The sequence below is a fragment of the Leptinotarsa decemlineata genome, unplaced genomic scaffold (assembly GCF_025532065.1).
Source record: "Leptinotarsa decemlineata unplaced genomic scaffold, Ldec_3_MD MMD2_tig00001719_RagTag_RagTag, whole genome shotgun sequence".
In the NCBI taxonomy this organism is placed as follows: domain Eukaryota; kingdom Metazoa; phylum Arthropoda; class Insecta; order Coleoptera; family Chrysomelidae; genus Leptinotarsa; species Leptinotarsa decemlineata.
This window is the reverse complement of record NW_027412569.1, coordinates 5,901,316-5,925,379: the sequence shown is the minus strand read 5'-3', so window position 1 is coordinate 5,925,379 and position 24,064 is coordinate 5,901,316. Positions and strand designations below refer to the sequence as shown.

General features: G+C 34.7%; 2 protein-coding genes across 4 annotated transcripts in view; both read left to right on the top strand.

Moving 5' to 3' along the window:
- The window catches only part of LOC111504229 (uncharacterized), a 31,561-nt gene that overhangs the window by 4,401 nt on the left and 3,096 nt on the right, over positions 1–24,064 (top strand). The window contains exon 1 of one of the 2 annotated variants that reach the window (XM_023158751.2): positions 1,998–2,415. The exons of the other annotated variant lie outside the window; for it this stretch is intronic. The gene's annotated coding sequence lies outside the window, so the exon portion shown is untranslated. Of the gene's footprint in view, positions 1–1,997; positions 2,416–24,064 lie in introns of those variants that run through there. 2 annotated transcript variants of the gene reach the window in all.
- Positions 5,622–16,454, top strand: LOC111504220 (uncharacterized). 2 transcript variants are annotated; one of them, XM_023158730.2, is made up of 2 exons: positions 5,622–5,782; positions 9,422–16,454. In XM_023158730.2, exon 2 carries the CDS (start codon positions 9,466–9,468, stop codon positions 12,481–12,483), a length of 3,018 nt encoding a protein of 1,005 aa, XP_023014498.2. In that variant the 5' UTR covers positions 5,622–5,782; positions 9,422–9,465; the 3' UTR covers positions 12,484–16,454. The 2 variants fall into 2 exon arrangements, with proteins under 2 accessions (XP_023014498.2, XP_074032470.1); XM_074176369.1 differs by having other exon boundaries at positions 9,416–16,454.

Here is a 24,064-nt window from a genome sequence, read left to right as displayed (position 1 = left end):
CAATTCAAATTGATAACAGTTGAATTCTCTCAGGGTATCAACAGAACTGACACTGTTGAATTATGGTGTATATTTAGAATTAAATTACGATATTTGTCGTTTGCAAATTTTTAAAAAGAATGAAATACGTTTGAAAAAAATATTTTTGAAATATATTTTTCCGTTAACCAGCTGTCGCACTGGACCAACGAGGTCTTTCCTTTTAATGTGTGATGCCTAACACGGGTTGGACGATAGCAAGTGAAAATCGATCATTCAGCCTGCGGCTTGAACTACCGATTGATTGAGTGAACAAAGCACCCACATCGAATCGACCCGCTAATTAATCTGGAATTAATTGAATCATTGACACGTCTATCAAATGTGGTACCACAAGACATCTGTCTCTAATCGAAAAAAAAGTTTTCAACGTTCCCTCAATGGCGAGTTACGTTATATTATTTTTTTTTTCATCAGAATATTTTATAACTGATACCTTTTTATCTTGATATCTCGGCCCGTTCAGAAATTGAGAGGGGAACTTTTTACGTTTACATTGTATGTTGCATTCTTATGAATCAGCTTATCCCAATCATGTCCTAGAGAAATAAAAGCGCAAGTCTCAAAAGAAAATGACTGTATCTATGTTGTATCGGGACTTGAAAGTTATTTTTCATAATCATCTACAAAAATTACAATACAGGATTACAGGCATAAAAAACCAAGAAAGTAATCGCCATCTTTAAATTAGTCACTATTGATTATCGATTTTAGAAACGGTTTAGAATTGTCGAAATTTGCTACTCTTCACTTGATTGAAGTTGCTTTCCTAATTGAATTTTATGTGTTATGATACATTTATATAAATTGTATAAAAAAGCGTCCACTTTTGGAAAGAAGTTATTTTTAAAGATTTTAAAAAAGTTTTCGTAATTATCCTACGTATTAAATTAATTTCAACAATGAAAGTAATGGACAGAAAAGGTATTTCTAATTCTCAATCATGAAAAATACAGGTGATATTTCACTTCATATTTATCATGAACATAACTATAAAATTAGAATTTTTTTTATTTTTGTAAAAAGGAATCACTGCCCAAAAGCAAACGGGTTAGGGTAATCAACTTTTTTCGCTGCTAATTCAAACCAGACTGCTTAGTACTCACCGAAACATTTCTGGCAACACTGTTCGGGTGGGGATATTGAGATACGAATCAATGTTGCCAGATGTAAAGAAATTTCTTTAGATTAAAAAGAAATATTATAGGTACTCGGAGAAATAATGATTGTATTTTTATAGTATTAGTAATCTGAAGAAAAACTGGAGTCAGCAAAGACAAGTCACTAAATATGAAAATACCGAAGAAAAAGGATGAAATCTGAAATAAGTTGGATTCCCTGCATCGAGAGTTGTTACATTTGCACTTAATATTTAATCCATATTCATTTTCTTCGACTTTCAAAAACATTGAAAATATATGAATTCAAAAATATAACAGCAATATGAAAGTTTACATTTCACATTTGTTGAAAAAAAATCCGAAAATAGAAATGTGGGTGATTGCAAAAATAAAAATCAATAAAATTTCAGTATATTTTAAAACAAAACGTGATTGCCTGAAAACCTGTCTTATTGTTCACTGTTTTATCTGATCATAATAATAATAATAATAAAAGTTCTGTTTTGAATTAACAGCCAGACTGCTTTGGCTGAATTTTAAAAATGTCATGCTTCAGCTTTTTCACATCCAGTTTTGTATGACTGCAGAGTATTCACTGACAATTGACTTGCAATAATGAAAAGTATCATAGCAAAAACTCTTTGGCTTTCTTTCTTTATACAAAAAAAATGTAGGAAACTTCCAAAGTTTCGTGAAATTCAATATTCATTCGTGTGAAAGAAGTTGCAATTTTCCACAGTTTTTTGTATATAGATGGGGAAGTGGAAGCTAGAAAGCTTTTTATCACGAAAAATTATTCTTTCCTAAAAATTTACCATTTTCAGTTTAAAAATATCATCTGGCAACATTGCTTCGGATTTTCTATCAATGAACAACTGCTCCCTTCTTTGATGCTTTCCTTGATACATACCAAAATCCCTTTTCGTTTAATAAATTTAAGACAATCATGGGTAGAAACTTCGATATTGACAATGATAATCAAAACTAGAACATTTGTCAATATTTTCGATACTCTTTTCCATTTTTTGTTAGCCTTATAGAAATTCTGATTTGATTTCAATAATATTCAAAAATGTATTATGAACTTCGTTCCGGAATATTCTTCAGGTAGAGAGCTTTTACAGTCCCTTTTCAATAACAATTCACTCAAACTAGTGAGATCCTGAAGGTTGAAGCCATTACAACAGAGGATTAGCAGAGTGAAAACTTTTAGCGAATTATCAAAATATCTAATGAAAAATTAGTGAATATTGGGGTGAGTACAGAGTTTCTTTCCTTCTACATATATTTATCGTCTAGTATCTTCAATTTTATTTTGTACAGGGCGTTCCTAAATGTCATGTAAATATTTAACACATTTTCTCCAGTCTTGTTTGTCTATTCGGGAACACGTGGCCACAGTAGAAAAGACCACATGGCATCCCGCCATGTGGACACTTCATATATAGGTTTTGTCGTGTATTTGTCAATTTTTCAGTCCTAGAAAGCATCAAGGATAGATGAGGACCATGCAGTTTACTTTTCACTGTTGTTTTTTTCAATTTCAAAATTTATTAGTGCTGCTGCTAGCTCTTTATCGATGAGACCATGCTAAGCATTTCCTCAGTTTGTATGTTAAACAGGAAAATAGATAAATAGGCATATAGATCATTTATTGCGTTTGTAGCAGGTCATATAAATAAACAGTCTTATCTCCAACAACAAGTTGGGAACATCTACACATAGTCATGGGTAAACAAACACTTAGGCAATTGAAAAACAGTAAAACAATAATAATTATAGCAGAAACTAATAATTTCACGAAGAGGCTAACAATATCGTAAAACTTCAGCAAGAATTAGGTATATCTTTAATGCCAAAATTAACAACTAGCATTATCTTCGTATATATGTTATAATTAAATGCAACTATAATATTATCGAAAATTGTTTTGTAAATACTCTTCTACACTGTAACAACATCTATATTTGAAATAATGATTCATTCTGTTTATAACAGATTAAAATTGCAACTTCTGAAGTTTGACACATTTTAAATATTTTCAAAAAATCGACAGATCTGGTGTTATACTGAGAGGGTGTTTTATAATGTTGGTTATTTTGATGAATTTTCAATAAACAATAATATGAAATAATAAAAATGGCATGATATATACATTTTTTTGATGATTGGCATATTCGGTTAAATTTTGAACTATAAATTCATTTCAAAAATTATACTTTTCGAGCTGATAAAAATTCGTATTTTTTGGTCAATGAAAAATATGTATTTTTTCTGGTGTATTCAGACATTTCGAATATTTGAAGGTGGACGGTTTTAGGCCGAAAGGAAGACCACCATTTTAGAAATACAAAAAAGACCAATTATTTTATGTTATAAAACAGCTTGTATAGGCTGTGTTTTAACTGATCCTACTAATGCTATTTCGGAAACTGTAAGACCTACAAGATCTGTAAAATTGTACAAAAGTTTCCTATTTTGGGGAACTAGAATAATATATTTTCAGATCGACAATATAAGTAGTTGTTTTTGAAATATTCGCCAAAAACTAGAATGTCGTATTTTGTTTTTTGGCTCTACCGCTTCCACTTCGAATGATATAAAAAAAGTTAGCGGAACTTTCAATACTGTTTCATACTCGTAGTTGTTATAATCTGATAAAAACCAATTTGCAATGCGACGTTTCGTTGATTATATTTCATCATCAACTTTATTTTTTTAAATACGGACCTTCAGTTTTTTTATTGACTTGTAGCTACTGTAATAACAAATTTAGATATGCATTACAATATAGGTCTGTATTTGGTAAAATCAAGTCAAAGATGAAATCTAATGAAGGAACCGTCGCATTGCAAATTGTTTTTTATCAGATTATAACAAATATGACACAATATCGACAGTTCCAATTCTAGTTTTTGGCGAATATTTCAAAAACAACCACTGAGGTTCTCGATCTGAAAAAAGTATTCTAGTTCCCCAAAATGAAAAACTTTTGTTCAATGAAACCAACCTTGTAGGTCTTACCGTTTTCGAGATAGCGATAGCAGCTAAAAATAGTATTTATATTATGTGTTAATGGCTGTCATCTGTAACATATTTTTTGGGATATTATGTTATTATGTACATTATATTGATGCTTTAAATATTTGGTATAGTCGAAGTAAACAATATTGTGCACTTTTGAAGTTGGCGCCACTCTCAAAGGCCAAAAAAACAATACATAGAAATAAACCGGCTGCGAACTAGTCCACTGAATTGTAGACTTGGCGATTCGTATTGGATAATTTTTACTAACCGAGTTTTATGATTGGCTGAAGAGTCATAAAATTAAATTTGAAGTCATGTTACGGTGACGAATAGAAATCGGGGAATGCGGGGATTGGTATCGCCGTCGTGTTCAGTTCAGGAACCGATCGCGATTTGAGTGTTGAAATTCGATACTGGTGCAGTTATAATTACTTGAAATTTTTGTTATCTATTTAAAATATGGCGTCCTTGGACAAGTACTAATAGTAATAAGAGTGTGATAAAAACACAGACTTTTTCCAGTGTAGTGATTCCAATAGCGATGGTGAACAATGTGAAAAAGAACTACCAGTGAATAGGATATTCGGATGCATTTGAATATTGAAACATAGAGTATGTTTCAATGTTCTTGCCAGATGCTAATAGAGTCAGCTTTTTAATCTGTTGTTGACAAATTAATTTGCAAGTAGTGGTTTCACTTGTGAATTACCGAAAAATTAATTAGGATAATCATCATTTAACAAACAAAGTCCACATCGGACCATAAAACTTCAGGTATATAAACAGCTAACCCTTGTCTTTAGATTCAGTATCAATTTGCTTCTCCTGAAGATGCTAACCTTGTTAGCGAAACGCGCGTCGAGTGCAAAAAATCAGTTTGGTGTTAGGGTAATTGATCTCTAGAAAAAGTTTTCAAAAATCGGTTTGCAAAACAACTCACTACCTCACCTAACCACACGAACACACGGCACTGATAAAGAAATATTGTGAAACGGACAAAAAATTAGTTTTCAGCCAGTCCAGCTAGCCGAGCCTTTACTCCTCAACTACATTTGATAGCACGTTTATTAACTATCTGGGCGACTAGGGGCCACAGGCAAAAAATGTTTATGACTGTACTCTTATTTTTATTGCCGTTCCAATTGGGAATGGATAGACCATACCAAAAAGTGCGCAAGTATCAGAACTGCTTCGAGGATTAGGAAAAACGCTGGAGCAAGTGTATTATATCTGAGGGGGACTATTCTGAAGGAAACAAAATAGAAAATGAAGAATAAATTAATAAATCCCCTTATTTTTTGAACATTCCTTGTACGTGAATTCTGCAATGGTGTACACACTGTAATCGAAGTTATTCACGATTTCCTTATCTCTGAACAATGAACGTTTTATCTATTCCTATAATCAATGTAAATATTGTAATGGGCCACTGATAAAACAATCGATCAAATACGATCTAGTCGCTTCCACTATGATATGAATGTTATGGCAGAAATGAAATATTGAACTTCAATATCAAACTGTGTGTAAGTGTATGGCGATAACTAATTCTGAGAAGGAAGCCCCAATTTTTGACGTGGAATTTCGAAATCTTGGTAAGTCCTCATTGAGAGACAACAGAGAAATATGTACCATTTTCTGAGGAATATTCCTAAATCAAAGTCTTTACGGTATTGCTTCTTGAAAAGTAAAGTGAGAGAGATTGTGATTACATTAAAAAAATTGTGAATCTGTGGGATTCCCCCAAGCACTTTACGGAGTATACAAGTTCACTGTATCAAGGATAGATGTTCATAGCAAATCAACTGATCGACATTGGTACAACTCTTGAAGATTATTTATATTATTGATTATTATGTTTTGTTTTTCTGAATCTCATATTCAGTCCCCTTTTCCCAAATTGTCACAAATATTCGAAATTCCGTTTGAGTGTTGTAAAGGTCAATTCCGGTTTGTGATTCAGTGAGTCCAAAATATCTTCAACATTCGTTCATGAATCCATATTCCAAAAGCTTCACTACACCATCCGGTAAATCCCAGTGAATACGATGGATGGAAGTCACATAAATTGCAATGTCTTGTTAGTGAATTTTTTGTAGATGTCAGGCTTCAGGTTCGGATACGTTATGACCTTCATTAAACTCGTCTTTGAGTGTATTTGTAGTTGAACTTTTACATACAGTGTGTCCGCAAAGTATGGAGTAAATTCAATATTTCCAAAACCAAAGGTCGTTTTACAAAAACCTGAAACACGTCGATTTTTTCTTTTTATATTCTACATTTCACAATAAAATTTCATTATACAGGGTGATCCATATTGATGTGATGACGTCATCGGTAATTTTTTTAACCCTGTATTTGGTGTCAGTTTTAGATAATCCGTAACCAGCTGATTCCGAAAAGGTATGATACTTGGGGTCTAACGGACAGAATTTGAATGATGTGCGCTTAAAAAATACATTTTATTGATTTCTAATAAAAATAGAAATTGATTTATTATTTTATATTTTTCTATAATGATCAATTTAACAGTGGGAAAGTAATCCAGTTAAAAATATGACTTAATTTTAAATGTCCTTGCTATATTTGACAGTAACCTAAACGTTGAATAAATTCTTGTTGAACCTTGTTTATGGTTTCTTGAGAAATATTGTTTATTTCTGTTCGAATTCTCTCTTTTAATTCTTGAATATTTGCTGGTTTCGTATTATAAACAGCCTTCTTCAGATGGCCCCACATAAAGTAATCCAACGGATTCAAGTCTGGCGACCTCGCTGGCCATTCAATGCCCACGTCTACGAATCCATCGGTTGGTAAACATGTGGTCGAGATACCTTCGAACATCTGCAGCATAATGTGGAGACGCACCATCCTGTTGAAACCATAAACTTTCATCAAAACTTCCAGGATTAATTCTACTGGGGAATGAATTAATTAAAGAAGGTACAAGATATCCCTTTAAAAATCGAAGGTATGTTGGCCCGTCTAAAGTACTGTCGAAAAAGTAGGGTCCGATGATCCTGTTTCTCACAATGCCAGCCCATACATTTACCTTTTGCGGGTATTGTGTACGATGCTCACGCATCCAGTGGGGATTTTCTTTGGCCCAGTGCCTACAATTCTGACGGTTGACCCCACCATTTGATGTAAAAGTGGCTTCATCAGAAAAAATTATATTTTTTACGAGGAGACGGTCTCGGTGACAGTTTTCCATCATGGCTTCACAAAATTCTATTCTTCTAACTAGATCATCCTCGTTTAATTCCTGTAGAAGTTCGATTTTAAAGGGATGCCATTTTTCCAATTTTAATACTTTGTGTACAGTTGTTTTACTGACATCGAAATCACGGCTAACCTTACGAACAGAAGTGTGCACATCTTCTTCAAAAGCAAGTAGAACATCTAGTTTTGTATCATCATTTACAGAAGGACGACCTAATTTACATTCATTTTCAACTGTACCAGTTTCTCGAAATTTCTTTTCAATATTACTTACTGCTGACTGCGTTATGCGTCTTTCTGGATATTTTTCATTCAATAAGTTACACACTTCCATCCGAGTTCGCGATCTGTCTCCATAGCCAGTCATCATAAGTATTTCAATTCTTTGCTTTACACTTAAATTCATTACTACTTCAAATTAATTCGAAGCAATACTACAGAAAATTCACGAATTAATACAACAACTACTGTCCTATTCAACAGTTACTGAACGTCAATCGAAATAATGACATTTCACAACAACAAAAAATATTAGCTACCTAGTTTTTTTAAATTAATAAGTAATACTTGTTAGCACGGTTGTAACAGCAACTGGAAGGAAAAACAATCTCAAAAATGGTGGAATGAGGCGCCGAGTATGAGACAGGCCAAAGAGTTCATTAAAGAGCCATCGCCAAAATTCACGGAATACCTACTAAGTCTGAATAGGCGATCAACTAGAGTTCTGGTCGGGCTATTGATGGGACACTGTAGACTCAACAAACACATGAACAACATCGGACTGGCAGACACATTCCTATGCAGGCTTTGCCAAGAGGATGAGGAAACCTCCGTACACATACTATGCTATTGCGAAGGTCTGTCAAGGATAAGGTTTGCAACATTAGGAGAGGAAAAACCACAACCCTCTCAATATATGGGGAACTTGAGGTCTGGCCTATGGAGTCTAGTTACAAAGGACGGGCCTAGACAAGGAACTCTAGCATACATGAGGGCACACACAATAGACCTGCAGAGGTCGCAGTGTAGTGGCTGTAGCAGTGTAGCACAGGATCCCCATATTAATCTAATCTAATCTAGCACGGTTACTGTCAACTACAACAAGGACTACAGTTCGAACATTTAAAATAACGTCATGTATTTATTACTGGATTACCTTCCCATTGTTAAATTAATAATTAGAAAGAAATATAAAATAATTATTTAATTCCTACTTTTATAAGATCTCAATAAAATTTTTTTTCTAAGCGCACATCTTTCAAATTCTGTCCGTTAGACCCCAAGTATCACACCTTTTCGGAATCAGCTCGTTACGGATTATCTAAAACTTGACACCAAAAAATATAGGGTGTTGCGTAGAATAATAAAATTAAAAATCGACGTGTTTCAGGTTTTTGTAAAACGACCTTTGGTTTTGGTAATATCGACTTTATTCTATACTTTGCGGACACACTGTATAACGAAGGTTCATAGCTTGATCTTTCATTTTTCATTTAATCAACCTTTTACTGTAATGATATGACTGGAATAAGGTTGTTCATATAGTGAATATTACTGTAGTTTTATCCCAACACCAAACCGTTATTTTCAACACCTCGACACGTGTTTCGATCGCCAAGTGACCATCTTCAAGAAGAAGATCAATTTAATCTTCCTCTTGTGAGGCACTGTTTGGAACCTTTGGTGTGTTCATGATTATTAGTGGGGTTTCATCCCAACACCAAACCGTTATTTTTAACAGCTCAACACGTGTTTCGATCACCAAGTGATCATCTTTAAGAAGATCAATTTAATCTTCCTCTTGTAAGAAGAAAGTAAGAATGTGGTGCATAAATTCACCTTTTTCTGTTTTGATTGAAGGAGCGTGTGTTGCTTTAGTCAAAAATGAAACCATCTGGTGGATCTAATCTTATCTCAAGCTTTCAAATCAATAAAGAAATAACTTTTGAAAAAGGTACATATTTCAAATGGTTTTTTGGATGTTCACTACCAAATAATAATTTCATCTGCAGGATTACCTATGTCCTGAAGACTGATTGGAATTTATCGACTAGTAATGGATACAGACTGGACCACTATAGAGGGTGCAGGAAGGAAAAGAGAATGTATAAAGCAAAATCCAAGATACTACTACAAAAGGCATCACAAGAAACATGATGAGGAAACTAAAGAGAACGTTGGACCAGGCATTTCCAAAAGAGAGGAGGATAATTTGGCTTTGAAAATTCATGGTTTGTACTACGAAAGTGATAATAATTCAAGCGACAGTGGAAAAAGCAGTTTTGACGAGGAATATTATAAATACAAACCGCAACCAATAGAGATAAATTCAAGCCAAGTAGTGGTTATTCGGAACAAGAATATTATCAAAGAGCAAGGTAATAGAAATAAAACGAATCATAATGTGAAACATCCAAAAAAAAAACGTGGGATTCCAAATAAAGGAAGGAATATCAAGAGCAATCACAAGAAAGGCACTCCAAGAATAGCCGTTAATGAAGGAGCATTTGAAGTCAACAAAAATATGGGAAAAGGAAGCACATCGAAGAAACCCATTTTCATCATATCTGATAAGTGCGACTCAACTATACCTACTTCAAACGCTGGTAATTTTGTTGATCAAAATCAATCCGTATCCAGCTCATTCTGGAACAATAGCGTTGAGGAGCCAAAGATATCAGAAACCCAATATGATTCGACCTTGACCAAGTCTACTATGTTTTTTTCTGCGCAGCACCAAAGTAATAATAAAACAACTCCGATGGATTCAGACTATCCACGAAGAGACAAGAAATTACGGAGAGAAATGCTAAAAACGCCCCTGGTGAATTCTGTTCAGCAACATCTGGTGAATTATGTTTCAAACGAGGGAAAAATATATAATGATACACATAACAGGTTTTCAAATAATTTTAACGAAGCACTTAATCATCTAGTGCAGCACCAAAGTATAAATAAAACGACTCCGATGGATTCAGAATACCCGCGAAGAGACAAAGAATTACGGACAGAAATGCCAAAAACGCCCCTGGTGAATTCTGTTCAGGAACATCTGGTAAATTCTGTTCCAAATGAGGGAAAAATTTATAATGATACACATAACAGGTTTTCAAATAATTTTAACGAAGCACTCAACCATCTAGTGCAGCACCAAAGTATAAATAAAACAACTCCGATGGATGCAGAATATCCGCGAAGAGACAAGATATTACGGACAGAAATGCCAAAAACGCCCCTGGTGAATTCTGTTCAGGAACATCTGGTAAATTCTGTTCCAAATGAGGGAAAAATTTATAATGATACACATAACAGGTTTTCAAATAATTTTAACGAAGCACTCAACCATCTAGTGCAGCACCAAAGTATAAATAAAACGACTCCGATGGATTCAGAATACCCGCGAAGAGACAAAGAATTACGGACAGAAATGCCAAAAACGCCCCTGGTGAATTCTGTTCAGGAACATCTGGTAAATTCTGTTCCAAATGAGGGAAAAATTTATAATGATACACATAACAGGTTTTCAAATAATTTTAACGAAGCACTCAACCATCTAGTGCAGCACCAAAGTATAAATAAAACAACTCCGATGGATGCAGAATATCCGCGAAGAGACAAGATATTACGGACTGAAAAAACGCCCCTGGTGAATTCTGTTCAGCAACATCTGGTGAATTATGTTCCAAATGAGGGAAAAATTTATAATGATACACATAACAGGTTTTCAAATAATTTTAACGAAGCACTTAACCATCTAGTGCAGCACCAAAGTATAAATAAAACAACTCCGATGGATTCAGAATACCTGCGAAGAGACAAAGAAGTACGGACAGAAATGCCAAAAACGCCCCTGGTGAATTCTGTTCAGCAACATCTGGTGAATTATGTATCAAATGAGGGAAAAATTTATAATGATACACATAATAGGTTTTCAAATAATTTTAACGAAGCACTCAACCATCTAGTGCAGCACCAAAGTATAAATAAAACGACTCCGATGGATGCAGAATATCTGCGAATAGACAAGGAATTACGAACAGAAATGCCAAAAACGCCCCTGGTGAATTCTGTTCAGCAACATCTGGTGAATTATGTTCCAAATGAGGGAAACATTTATAATGATACACATAACAGGTTTTCAAATGATTTAAACGAAGCAGTCAACCATCTAATGCACATTTACGCGGAACCAAACCATTCGAAGCATATCCAGGTAGCATCAAATCGAGAACAGAAGATATTAGAAGATGCTTCGAAAAAACAACCGGATCCTAAGACACCAGAAACACAAAAGAACACTTTTTTGAGATTTGGCAGTAATGAGTCATCAAATTCTTCCTCCAATTACTCAGAAACAGTTGTAGAGAATTCTGCAAAGGAAAAAATTGATATCGCAAGAGCACACGTGAATAAAATAGAAGTTGAAAAAGAAAATTATCCATGGGTTGCTAAAGAGTATACTATTAGAGATGTGTGGAAGACTCCTAAAGACCAGGAGATCAAACCAGCGACTCCTAAATTAGAAAGTTACAATGAAATTGTACCGAGGAATGATATTTTGATAAGTAACAATAAGACCATCATGCGACATCCGCAGAACCCTCAAAACGAAACGGCGAACAACTTATTGTATGCACTTGATGAAGATGAACCGCGTCACTCTCCAGCAGAGTTTTCAAAAGTTTATGTGCCAACAGCTCGAAAACAACCAGGATGCAATAGAACAGAAGATAAAAATAATCCTTGGGTTGCTGAAGAAAATAGCAGTATGGGCATGTCAAAAACTCGCAAAGATCCGCAGATAAAACCAGGAACCCCTATATTGGAAAGTAACACACGGATTGTACCGAAGAATGATATTTCGACAAGCAGTATTGAGGCGATCGTGCAACAACCACAGAACCCTCTAAATGAAAGGAGCGACAATCTCTCCCCGATCATGAGAAACGAAGTTAGTGAACCATCGATAGCACAAGAGGACGACATTAACTTACTGGCAGGTGTAAGAAAAGGAGGGTTGTTGGCAGCTTTGAGCCTACTGTGCTGTTGTTGCAGTAAAGTACATATTGGTTGAAATTTCGAACGGAATGCGAGGTCTTTGCAAAAAAGGTGAATTTTCATTTTTCTCAGAAAGTATCATCAATTTCTCGTTTGTTGTCCTCAGAATAGCCACCCTCAGACATAATACACTTATGACAGCATATATCCATGATTCGTCACTAGTTATGATTCTTTTGAGCAAATCTGAATCACCGATGAAGTCCAAAATTTACTAAAAAAATGCCAACATCCTCAGCAACTTCTCTAATAGTTAGGTTAGGTTAAGTCCAAAATGAGTGGGCCTATTCGACCCTCCACCGCAACCCGCAAGAGTTTATTGTGGCTTACACCTATTCACACTCGACCAAATAAGCCCAGCTTCTTAACGAAGCCGATCAATTTGTATGGTGAGTAGTATTTCAGGTCAGATGGTTAAAGTACGTATCTGCCGAGTCTCTACATGATGATTCAAATGACAGTGACTTGTAAGAAGGCCTGTTAGACATCGCAGCAATCCAGGAAGATTAGAATAGAATAGAATAGAATACAAATGTATTCTGTAAGCAAAAAAAGATTGGATAGAACATGTCAAAAAATAGTACATTACAATCAAACACAAATAATAATAAGGGTAATAAGTTAAGATATAAAAATAGGGCAACTACCTTTAAATGGAATTAAATATTGTAAACAGATTGCTGGTAGTTTAAAATTCATCAATACTGGAGAAACAGTTTTTGCAGAGAAATAATTTTAATTGTCTTTTAAATTCTGAAGGACTTTTAATTGAATTAAAATCAGTCGGTATTTTTTATATAAGTCACCACCTGCATGTAAAGGTGATTTTTTATAGAGACACATTACATTTAGCAATGCGGAGGTTTGAATTATTTCGAGTGGAATAATTGTGAAATTCTGCATTTGTTTTCAAATTACTTTTGTTGATATGGATATAAATCAATAATTTATATAGATATATTCCCACTACTGGTAATATATTGTTTTTAATAAATGAGCCCCCACAAGTTTCTGTTGGCTTCAGTCTGAAAATTGTTCTTAAAATTCGTTTTTGTATCACAAACACTCTATGCACATCAACACTTTGGCCCCAGACAACTATGTTGTAGGCAATCTTAGAATTTATCAGATACTCCTTGTCTAAATCATATTTTAATGTATTAATGGCGAAGCATGATGGACTCAATTGAGAACATAACTTATTTATATGTGGAGTCCAAGCAATGAGTTCATCTAGGGTGACGCCCAGAAATTTTGTTTCATTGCTTATTTTCAGCTCATGATTATTTATGTGAATTTTAATATTTTTTGAATCGATTGAATTTGTTTTAGATACATACGGTTTTATCATAATTAATAATTAGCCTGTTTCTGAAACACCATGACTCAAATTCGTGTATGACAGCATGTGAAGCATTAATTGCATCATCAAGTGTTTTCCCTCTACATATAATGGACGTGTCATCAGCATATAAGAAAACTTTTTCTTGAGATATAAAATTTGTTAAATCGTTTATATAAAGAAGAAAGATCATGGGACCAAGAACACTACCTTGCGGTATTCCTAGAAAGATGTCATTTTCTGAGGAACACACACTATTAACTTTCACTATAAGTTTCCTGTCAGATAGATATGAAATTAACCAATTTTGAATATTTCCTCGTATTCCAAGTTTTTCCAACTTTTCTTTCACAAAAGTGATGTTTAAAGTATCAAATGCACATGTAAGATCAAAAAATATACCTATTACAAAATCTTTACTATTTAAACCATCATTAATAAATTGTATCAGTTCAATTGTAGCAGTTTCGGTGGAGAATTTTTCTCTAAAACCGTGTTGAGAAGGGGTTAATAAGTGGAATTTATTGAGATAGTTGTTAAGACTGATGGTCATTATTTTTTCGATCACTTTAGATAGTACACTCAGTAAAGAAATAGGTCGATAATTGTTTATGTCTAGAGTATTCCCTTTTTTGAAAACAGGGATAATCAAGGCTAATTTCAATTTACTGGGAAATTGACCAATTTCTACAGATTTATTGATTATCAGTGCAAAACATTGTGATAAGTAATCTATACATTCTTCAAATAATTTAACCGGTATTTCATCAACAACTGTTGAATGTTTATTTGGCATACTAAGTATAACAGTTTTTATTTCCTCTGGAGATACGGGTAGAAAAAACATAGAGTTATTTATTTTCAAGGTGCTGGTGCATTCATTGGACAGAGTTTTGAAATGAGAAATGAGTTCATGTTGGACTGATGTAGATTAGTGAGTGGCAAATAAGTCAGAGTTGGCTTTCTCATTTTCTACAATTTGATTTTCATTATTTCATATTATTTCCTTTTTGGTGTGATTTCCATAGAGTTTTGTGTTAATAACTTGCCACAAGGTCTTGTTCTTGTGTTGTAATAAGTTTTCGTTCCTTCTTCAACATTCTTAAGATACATCTTTTTCCTAGATTTATACAGGGCTTTTAAGTTGTCATCATGATAAGTTTTCCTAAGACTATCAAGATCTTTAAGTTTCCTTGATTCTTCTCTTAATGTTTGAGAAAAGGTGAAGACACGGGAGTTTATTTTCTTTTTAAGCTTGAGTTTTCTTTTAGGGAAAGCTATTTCAAAACAATATATGAACTCGCTCCAGAAAACATCAAATAAATCGTCAATTTTTTTAACATCAGTGAAATCAAGAATTTTATTATATGTATTTCTGAAAAGTGATTTAAATTCCATCATCGAATTTTCATAAAAAATTCTCTTGGTTATATTTTCCGTTATCTCGCATTCGGTATGTTCAATATCAGGATTTTTAAGTAATTGTGCGGTATATTTGTTATTAAATAATCGATAGAGGTCTTCGTTAGACCATATCTTCCATTAGCTATTCTTGTGGGCTCATTAATCAGAGACTCTAAACCAAAACTACCTAACAAATCGTGTAACATTACATTTTTCACTGACAAATTTAGTTTGTTAATATTCAAATCTCCACACAGATAGATATACCTAAAATTTTTTGAAACGTATTCGAGGAGTATGTGCAGATGGTGACCTATACAGTACAATCACACAACTATTTTAATTGTAGCTCACTGCCGATTCTGCCAGAAGTCCATAAATCTTCTTGCCATCCAGGTATTCAATCTTCGTTTGGCAAAGCCTAAAGCGATGTCAATGACAGGTTCTGGTCCGATGAAGCTGTTTGTCGCACCCTCTTTTGCAAGGGAGTCAGCAGTAGCATTGCCTTCCAGGCCAGTATGGCTAGTAATTCAGACCAGAGACAATCTGTTAAGTCTTCCTATCGAGGAGAGTTGTTTTTGGAAATTTGCCACCAATTTAGACGTTGCTCGGGAGGAACCAAGAGCTTCCAACGCCGTTTGACTGTCCGAGAATATTTTTATTGACTTGTGTATGAGGTTGGATTCTTCCAGTCTCTCCGCACACAATTCTATAGCGTAAAGTTCCACTTGAAATACAGTCGCATAGGTTCCTAGGCAGGTTGATATCTCTATCATGGGTCTGCGACTGAAAACCCTGCACCAGAACCGAAAGGTATTTTTGATCCATCTGTGAACCAACAACTGATAGTGATTCGATGATTCACCATAACAATTTTCTTCATTTTCTCAACTTTTTTATCGGCCGGTCAGGGTCACAAAACACTTCTAACTTTTATTCCTGTCACCTGTGAACATATGTTTGGGACGACTGTACCAACATAAAAAACGCTAGTCGAATGTTTGTAGCCCGCGAAATTTGAACATTCACCTTATTTTTCTAACAGGCTTCGTACTCTTTTATGTACAGGAGGAAACGAAGTTGCACCTTCGAGGTGATTTTCTTATAAAATGAATTCTGTGAATTGATTTGTATTTCGTAGTTCTAATAAAGTATATTTATATTTTTATAAATAAATGTGCCAATTCTGCTAAAATAATTTGTAGTCTACTTTATAAATACATGGTATTCTTTTTTATCGACCTCTTTTGGGTATTTGTTACCTTCCACAATCTTAGAGTTTCGGAGGCCAAAATCTGCCTCCGTCTTCAGAAAGGGACAAAAAAGTTCTAATATATTGGCAGTTTGATTGTTTATTTCTTCACTTCTTCGACAGATGTCAAAGGAGTTTTGAAATATCCTTTGACATCTGTCGAAGAAGTGGAGAAATAATCAAAAAGGAATAACTGCCAATATATTAGAACTTTTTTGCCCAATATGATATTCTTCATTTACTAGGGTTGGTTGAAAAAAAATACGAGTCGAAGGAGCACGGTACGTATTTTTCTAGTTGGCTATGACTTTGAATTATTACAGTAACATTTATTGTCATTATTAATGGTTATTATTACAATCATAGTTTTCAACAATATGGCGAAATTGTATCCACAGCTCTTACATTTTGTACAGATTTTAGTGAAATTTCTAAGTATAATTTTTGAGTGGAAGCTGATCAAAAATCGAAACTGAAACATCATTTTTCTCAGAAAACAAATAGTGTTGCTATACAACACATCACGATATCAGGTAATGCGTATTCCAAAAACGGATTTGAGGACTTCTTCCATACCTCAATTCGAATTCCACATAGAAGTAATAAACACTGAGTAACTGAAGTACCTACGTATAGTTCAAGTAAACGATATAGTGCAACCTACCTTCCAACAGTTCCCATTTAATAATATAGTTAGGGAGCTAACTAATTTTGTTAATCACTATATATATATATATATATATATATATATATATATATATATATATATATATATATATATATATATATATATATATATATATATATATATATATATACATAAATCGATTTAATTCGTGAGGTTGCAGTCAATAGCTGGGCTGTTACAAAGAAAACTCTTTGTTATATGTCAAGCTTTCGGTATATTTCACACCTTCGTCAGGACAACTACAATAATAAGATTATATATCTTGTAAAAAATATATAAATATGGAGAACTTACTAACGTGAGAATAAAATATAAAATGGTTCAAAAACAGATAGAAAAACATTAATAAATGACAGTTGATAAAAATTTTGGCTGACAATGTCAAGTGGGAAAATTCTGAATGATACTCGAATTACTAGATTTTTTATTTTCTTTATCATATTTCAGTAGGTACGTGTAAATTTTGCTAAGACTATCAATATCAGTTCGTTTATTCATTGAATGTTCTTCATTATTAATATGTATCATTTCCAAAAATATATTTAGATATATATTTAGATAGAGAAACCAATACAACGAAAAGAATATTTTTGGAAATGATACATATTAATAACGAAGAACATTCAATGAATAAACGAACTGATATTGATAGTCTTAGCAAAATTTACACGTACCTACTGAAATATGATAAAGAAAATAAAAAATCTAGTAATTCGAGTATCATTCAGAATTTTCCCACTTGACATTGTCAGCCAAAATTTTTATCAACTGTCATTTATTAATGTTTTTCTATCTGTTTTTGAACCATTTTATATTTTATTCTCACGTTAGTGAGTTCTTCATATTTATATATTTTTTACAAGATATATAATCTTATTATTGTAGTTGTCCTGACGAAGGTGTGAAATATACCGAAAGCTTGACATATAACAAAGAGTTTTCTTTGTAACAGCCCAGCTATTGACTGCAACCTCACGAATTAAATCGATTTATGTATATATATATATATATATATATATATATATATATATATATATATATATATATATATATATATATATATATATATATATATATATATATATATATATATATATATATATATATCACCTCATCAGCGCGGTGCAGCCAAGTGTAAAGATGGGCAACACTTGTTTGCCGAAAACAGGAAACAACACATACGCACGGAGTCAACAACAGGAGCCAACCGCACATTTGTGGTTCCAGTTAGAAGACCTAGAATTCCCAGGCTACATCTAACATTACCACGTAGGCAGCTATAGCTACCTGCGTGGCATCAGGGTCCAGAGTATAAATACAGATAGAGAGTTTATCGAGTGTGTATGATACAACTCAAAGATGAAACAATTCGTAGACACAACACTCCAAATGGGGAGCAAACCGCGGACACGTGTTTCTGGCTATTGGCTTCATCAGCGCGGTGTAATCATCAGCCAAGTGTAAAGATTGGCAACACTTGTTTGCCAAAAGCTGGAAACAACACATACGCACGGAGTCAACGACAGGAGCCAACCGCACATTTGTGGTTCCAGTGAGAAGACCTAGAATTCCCAGGCTAGCTTTGTAATTTTTATCATTATTTCACTTATTCAGCTATAGCGATTATGTCCAAGCATTCTTTTATCTATACCGAATGGAAATTTACGTAAAATACTTTAGAAAAAGAAGTTATAATGAAAAAAAACTTTCAATAAAATATGCAATATTTTTGTCCGAGGGTGGAATATACACCCTTCACAAACGCTAACATCCATGAATGGATTGTCAAATATTCTTAAGAAAACTGACTTTGTAGCGGGGGTGAGGATTTTTATTCCAATGTGAGCATATTAGAAAATCACCGATGAGATTCAGAACAATAACAAAATATGTTACAGATTTTATATTCGCAAATAAAAGTTTTTTCGGTAAAAACACCCAGCGGATCTCTTGTTTTTCATTTGTGAAAGTGTTTCAAACTGAATAGTTTTCTAATATAGGATCTATTTCAATGATATGCCCAGGTATTATTTCATATATCAAGTGGTGCCAATTTGAAAAATATATTGAAGTGCGTGTCCATGTTACCGTGATCAGATATTCTTTCATTACACAAGTCTGCAAAAAAAAATTGAGAGCTGTTTTTTTTATTCTTATGTTTTGGGTGTTCTGAATCCGAAAATTACTTTCATTTTGTCATAGAACGTCACGTTTCCTGACAATGTAGGGATCTATGTTATCATTTCAAAATAGGAAATAAAAGACTAAACTTTTTTTATTTATAATTACGTAACAAATAGTTATTTATGTATCAAGGGAATTAGGAGGGCCTTAATTACCGATGGCAAAATTTGCGTCCCGAGGGCCTCTGGCCCGAGGGACAGCAATTGCCTGAGGTTATTAAGGCTCATTAATTCCCGTGGTACATAGATAATTTTATTTCTGACCGATTTCAATAAAATTTTGTTCATTTTTGAAACGGAAAAATGTACCAATTCATTACCTTCCCGGTATATTTGAATCAGGTACCGTTGATTATAGTAGAGTTTTCTTGTTGCTAGGTTGTTGCTATGTTACTTGTTTATAAACAGAACTTTGTTATCAAGCTGTGTTTGCGGTGAAAACGTGTTTTCTACCCCAAATATAATGGAGGATATTTTGAAAAAAGCTGAACAAGCAAGAGAATCATTAATTCCATCGAAAAGTGAAGCCGTATACCAAAAAGAATACAAGATATATCTGGACTGGCTGACACGGAAAAATGTTATGCCAAAAGATGTCACTGAAACTGTATTTCTGGCATATTTTCAAGAACTGGTAAGGAATTTTCTATGTTTTTCGGTAGATTTGGTAGTAATTGTGTTTATTCCACGGTGGCGGGGGGGTATTTGGAGGATAGCATCGAATTGAGAAATAAAACGGCACGTATGTTGTCTACTTTGTCATCAGAAGAGGCAGGTACCTCGACTGTAGTGAACAGAAGCTCCAGCCATACAAAAGAAGAAATTGTTTCCAGTGGCGGAAGTAATTTTCAGGGAACATTTCAAAATTGTACATTTATTATTTGTAATGACGTGAATAAATAAAATATGGTTCAGTTTACATTTCTATTTATTTTTACTTGTGAAAGGTAGAGGGAATTATAAAATCTATAATGTCCCAAGGGAGTTATGACCCTCTTTATTGATAGCGTAACTATGACGATATAAGCTTATAATATCCCGGTCAGAAATAAACTTATTTATTAACTCAAATACATTCAGTAGTAAGCACTAACCAGAGACAGATTGTCTCTGGTCTGGATTCCTGGCCATACTGATCTGGAAGACAGTGGGGCTGCTGACTCCGTTGCAAAGGCGGGTGCTGCAAGCAGCTTCATCGGACCAGAACCTGTCATTGGCATCGATTATTTAGGATTTACCAAACAAACATTGAACACCTGGATAGCAAGAAGATATATGGACTTCTGGCAGAATCTTCCAGGATTGGCTCACTCCAAGGCGTTTATTCGCCCTTCGAAACTTGATTTCAAACAGTTGTTGGACTACAGTAGGGATGAACTACGATGTCTAACAGGCCTTCTACAGGTCACTGTCATTTGAATCATCATATGCAGAGACTCGGACTGTCGGAAGACAGTGTGTGTCGCCTCTGTTTGGAAAATTATGAAACAGCAGAGCACATACTTTGTGCCTGCCCCGCTGGGGACCGAATCAGGTTTTTAGAGTTCGGCAAAGCCGTACTTTAACCATCTGACCTGAAAGACTACTCATCATACAAACTGATCGGATTCGTTAAAAAGCTGGGTTTATTTGGTCGAGTGTGAATAGGTGTGAGCCACAATAAGCCCTTGCGGGTTGCGGTGGAGGATCAAATAGAACCAATCACTTTGGACCTAACCTAACTTAAGCACTAACACATTTTTTCCAGTGAGACTCCTTTTGGTACATTTTCGTTTGTAGGAAGTATCTGGAAGGTATCTCTGAAGCGTCCAACAATATTCTGCCATCATAAAGACGCTCCAACTTCAGTGGTATATTTTTTTCCTTGCTCTTCATTCATGAATCCTAAATTTTCTGGAAAGTAGTCGAGGTGGGAATGAAGAAAATGTACTTCTCAATTCAACCTAAAGCTTGAAATACTTTTAACATCCTTTTGACGATTTGTTTGTAGTTAGGGTCGTTTTTATTGCCTAAAACTTTCTCTATGACCTCTTTGAAGGGAATCCACCCTTTGAGGATCCGTTGTGGTTATAATGAATTGTGGATCAGCCATAAGCCATCTAATATCTGGTCCAACGAAAACACCTTCCTTCAACTTTGCGTTTGAGAGTCCTGGAAATTTTGATGTTGAGTATTTGAAGCAATGTCCATGCCTTAGAAGTGCTTTATGTGAAGCCGTGGTAGAAGGAGGCACCCAAGTTTCATACAGGATGTTCTTTCCGCCAACGTTAAGCTCCCTCGGAGGCCAACGCTTTTTGATCCGGATTCGCTCGCTCTACTATCCCACAGATACAAAAAGCAAGGGAATTTGGTAAACCCAGATTGTTGCCCATGCAACATGCCCAAGATTCTCAAATCACCGCACGCTTGCCAACCTTGGTCTTTATAATTAAATTTGCAAAGAATTAATTCCAGGTTCATGTAAGGTTCCTTGCACTGTTTGGAATAACCGACAGGAATGAAGGCATGGAAGCCGCCATTGTGAAACAGGACTGCTACAAGACTTGTTTTGAAACATTCATTCAGGACCTCAAGTTAGCCCAAGCTGTCAACTACGAACTGCTTTATAAAGTATTGTTTTCGAGTAGAGAGGACTGGATCCTCCGGGAGAAGGAAATATTCAGAGCAGATAGTTGTTGGTTCACAGATGGATCAAAAACACATTCGGTTCTGGTCCAGGTGTTTTCAGTCGCAGACCCAGGACAGAGATATCAAGCTGCCTAGGAACCTATGTGACTGTATTTCAAGCGGAAATTTACGCTATTGAATTGTATGCGGAGAGATTGGAAGAATCCAACCTCATACACAAGTCAATAAAAATATTTTCAGACAGTCAAGCGGCATTGGAAGCTCTTGGCTCCTACCGAGCAACGTCTAAATTGGTAGCAAATTGACAAAAACGACTCTCCTCGATAGGAAGATTCGACAGATTATCTCTGGTCTTGATTCCTGGCATACCGGCCTGGAAGGTCATGAGGCTGCTGACTCCCTTGCAAACGAGGGTGCGACAAACATCGGACCAGAACCTGTCATTGACATCGCTTTAGGCTTTGCCAAACGAAGATTGAATACCTGGAAGGCAAAAAGATGCATGGACTTCTGGCAGAATCTTCCAGAATTAGCTCACTCCATCCTTCGAAGCTTGACAACAAACAGTTCTTGGACTATAGTAGGGATGAACTACGATGTCTAACAGGCCTTCTTACAGGTCACTGTCGTTTGAATCATCATATGCAGAGACTCGAACTTTCGAAAGACAGTGTGTGTCGCCTCTGTTTGGAAAATGATGAAACAGCAGAGCACATACTTTGTGCCTGCCCCGCTGGGAACCGAATCGGGTTTTTAGAGTTCGGCAGAGCCGTACTCTTATCATCTGACCTGAAAGACCACTCGCCATACAAACTTATCGGCTTCGTTAAGAAGCTGGGTTTATTTGGTCGAGTGTGAATAGGTGTGAGCCACAATAAACCTTGGCGGGTTGCGGTGGAGGGTCGAATAGACACACTCACTTTGAACCTAACCTAACCTAGCCCAAAAAAACCCTTTTTCATAATACAGTTTTGTGTTTTGCAAAATAACCTATTGTTCTGGAATAGGGAATATGCAGACAATTTTTTAATTTTTTTCATTCAATATTCACTTCATTTTGATATAGAAAAAAAATAAACATACCTGTAAGAGTAATAATTATTTTTTCATAAAATCTTAAAAATATTGGTTTAATTTGACAAGTTCAAACGCTCCTATTTCTCGCGCACTTGAGGCGTGACGTCATAGGGCACGTCCTGTCAGTTTATTGTTCACATTGAGAGTTAGTTTGATAGTTAACAAGGTGTGTTAGTTTAAATATCGCGTAATAATCATGGAAGAAGAAAACAAGCCATTTTATAGATATTGCTTGGTACCAATGTGTCCGAACACTATAAAAACTACACCAGATAAAGTTTCATAACCTTAAAGTTCCTAACCTTATTTACGTATGTCATACAATGAATGTAAACAACATTTGAGGTTATATTGAGGGAAATAATTTTATAAGTGCATGTATGCATAAAAACAGATTTACTAGATTAAAAATACCATGTTTTACCATAATTACCTTGCAGCTTTTACTCCCTTAACCTCAGCAGATGTAAAATCCGGGTTTGACGCAAAATATGTGGTCATCATGAATGCATCTATTTTTGGAAGATTATCCGACTGTGCTTTAACAAAACCGTTGTCCGTCATTACTGTTGATGACGCTTAGTATTTCTTGACATTAAAATATTAGAAAATTAAGCTAGAATAGCAATACAACCAATTTTTCTCTCCAACACAACCTGAATGTATGAAAATAAATCACTGGTGACTGACAGGACATGCCGTATGACGCCATGTTTCATTTCGACCAATGGAGGGGCATTTTACAAATTTGAATTTCGCTCGTAAATTTTTCACTTTTTGATTTATGTTTTGAATAATTAAATACATATCAAATCAGAAAATAACGAATTGAGTGTAATCGTAGGACCTTAAAAGCTCAGGAAAAAAATCAGGCCTTTTATTTTTTATGCATATTCCCTATTGTTTGAGTATTTTTTTACATCTCAGAACATCTAAATGCATAGAAATCAGTTGAAAAGTCGATACACAAAATATTAGTGATTCGCCTTTTTCCTGAAAGTTCTAAAAAACTTTTCAGGCAGA

What these genes read in the sequence shown, in the direction of transcription:
- LOC111504220 (XM_023158730.2), top strand. Translation starts at nt 9,466, where the DNA reads ATGGATACAGACTGGACCACTATAGAGGGTGCAGGAAGGAAAAGAGAA.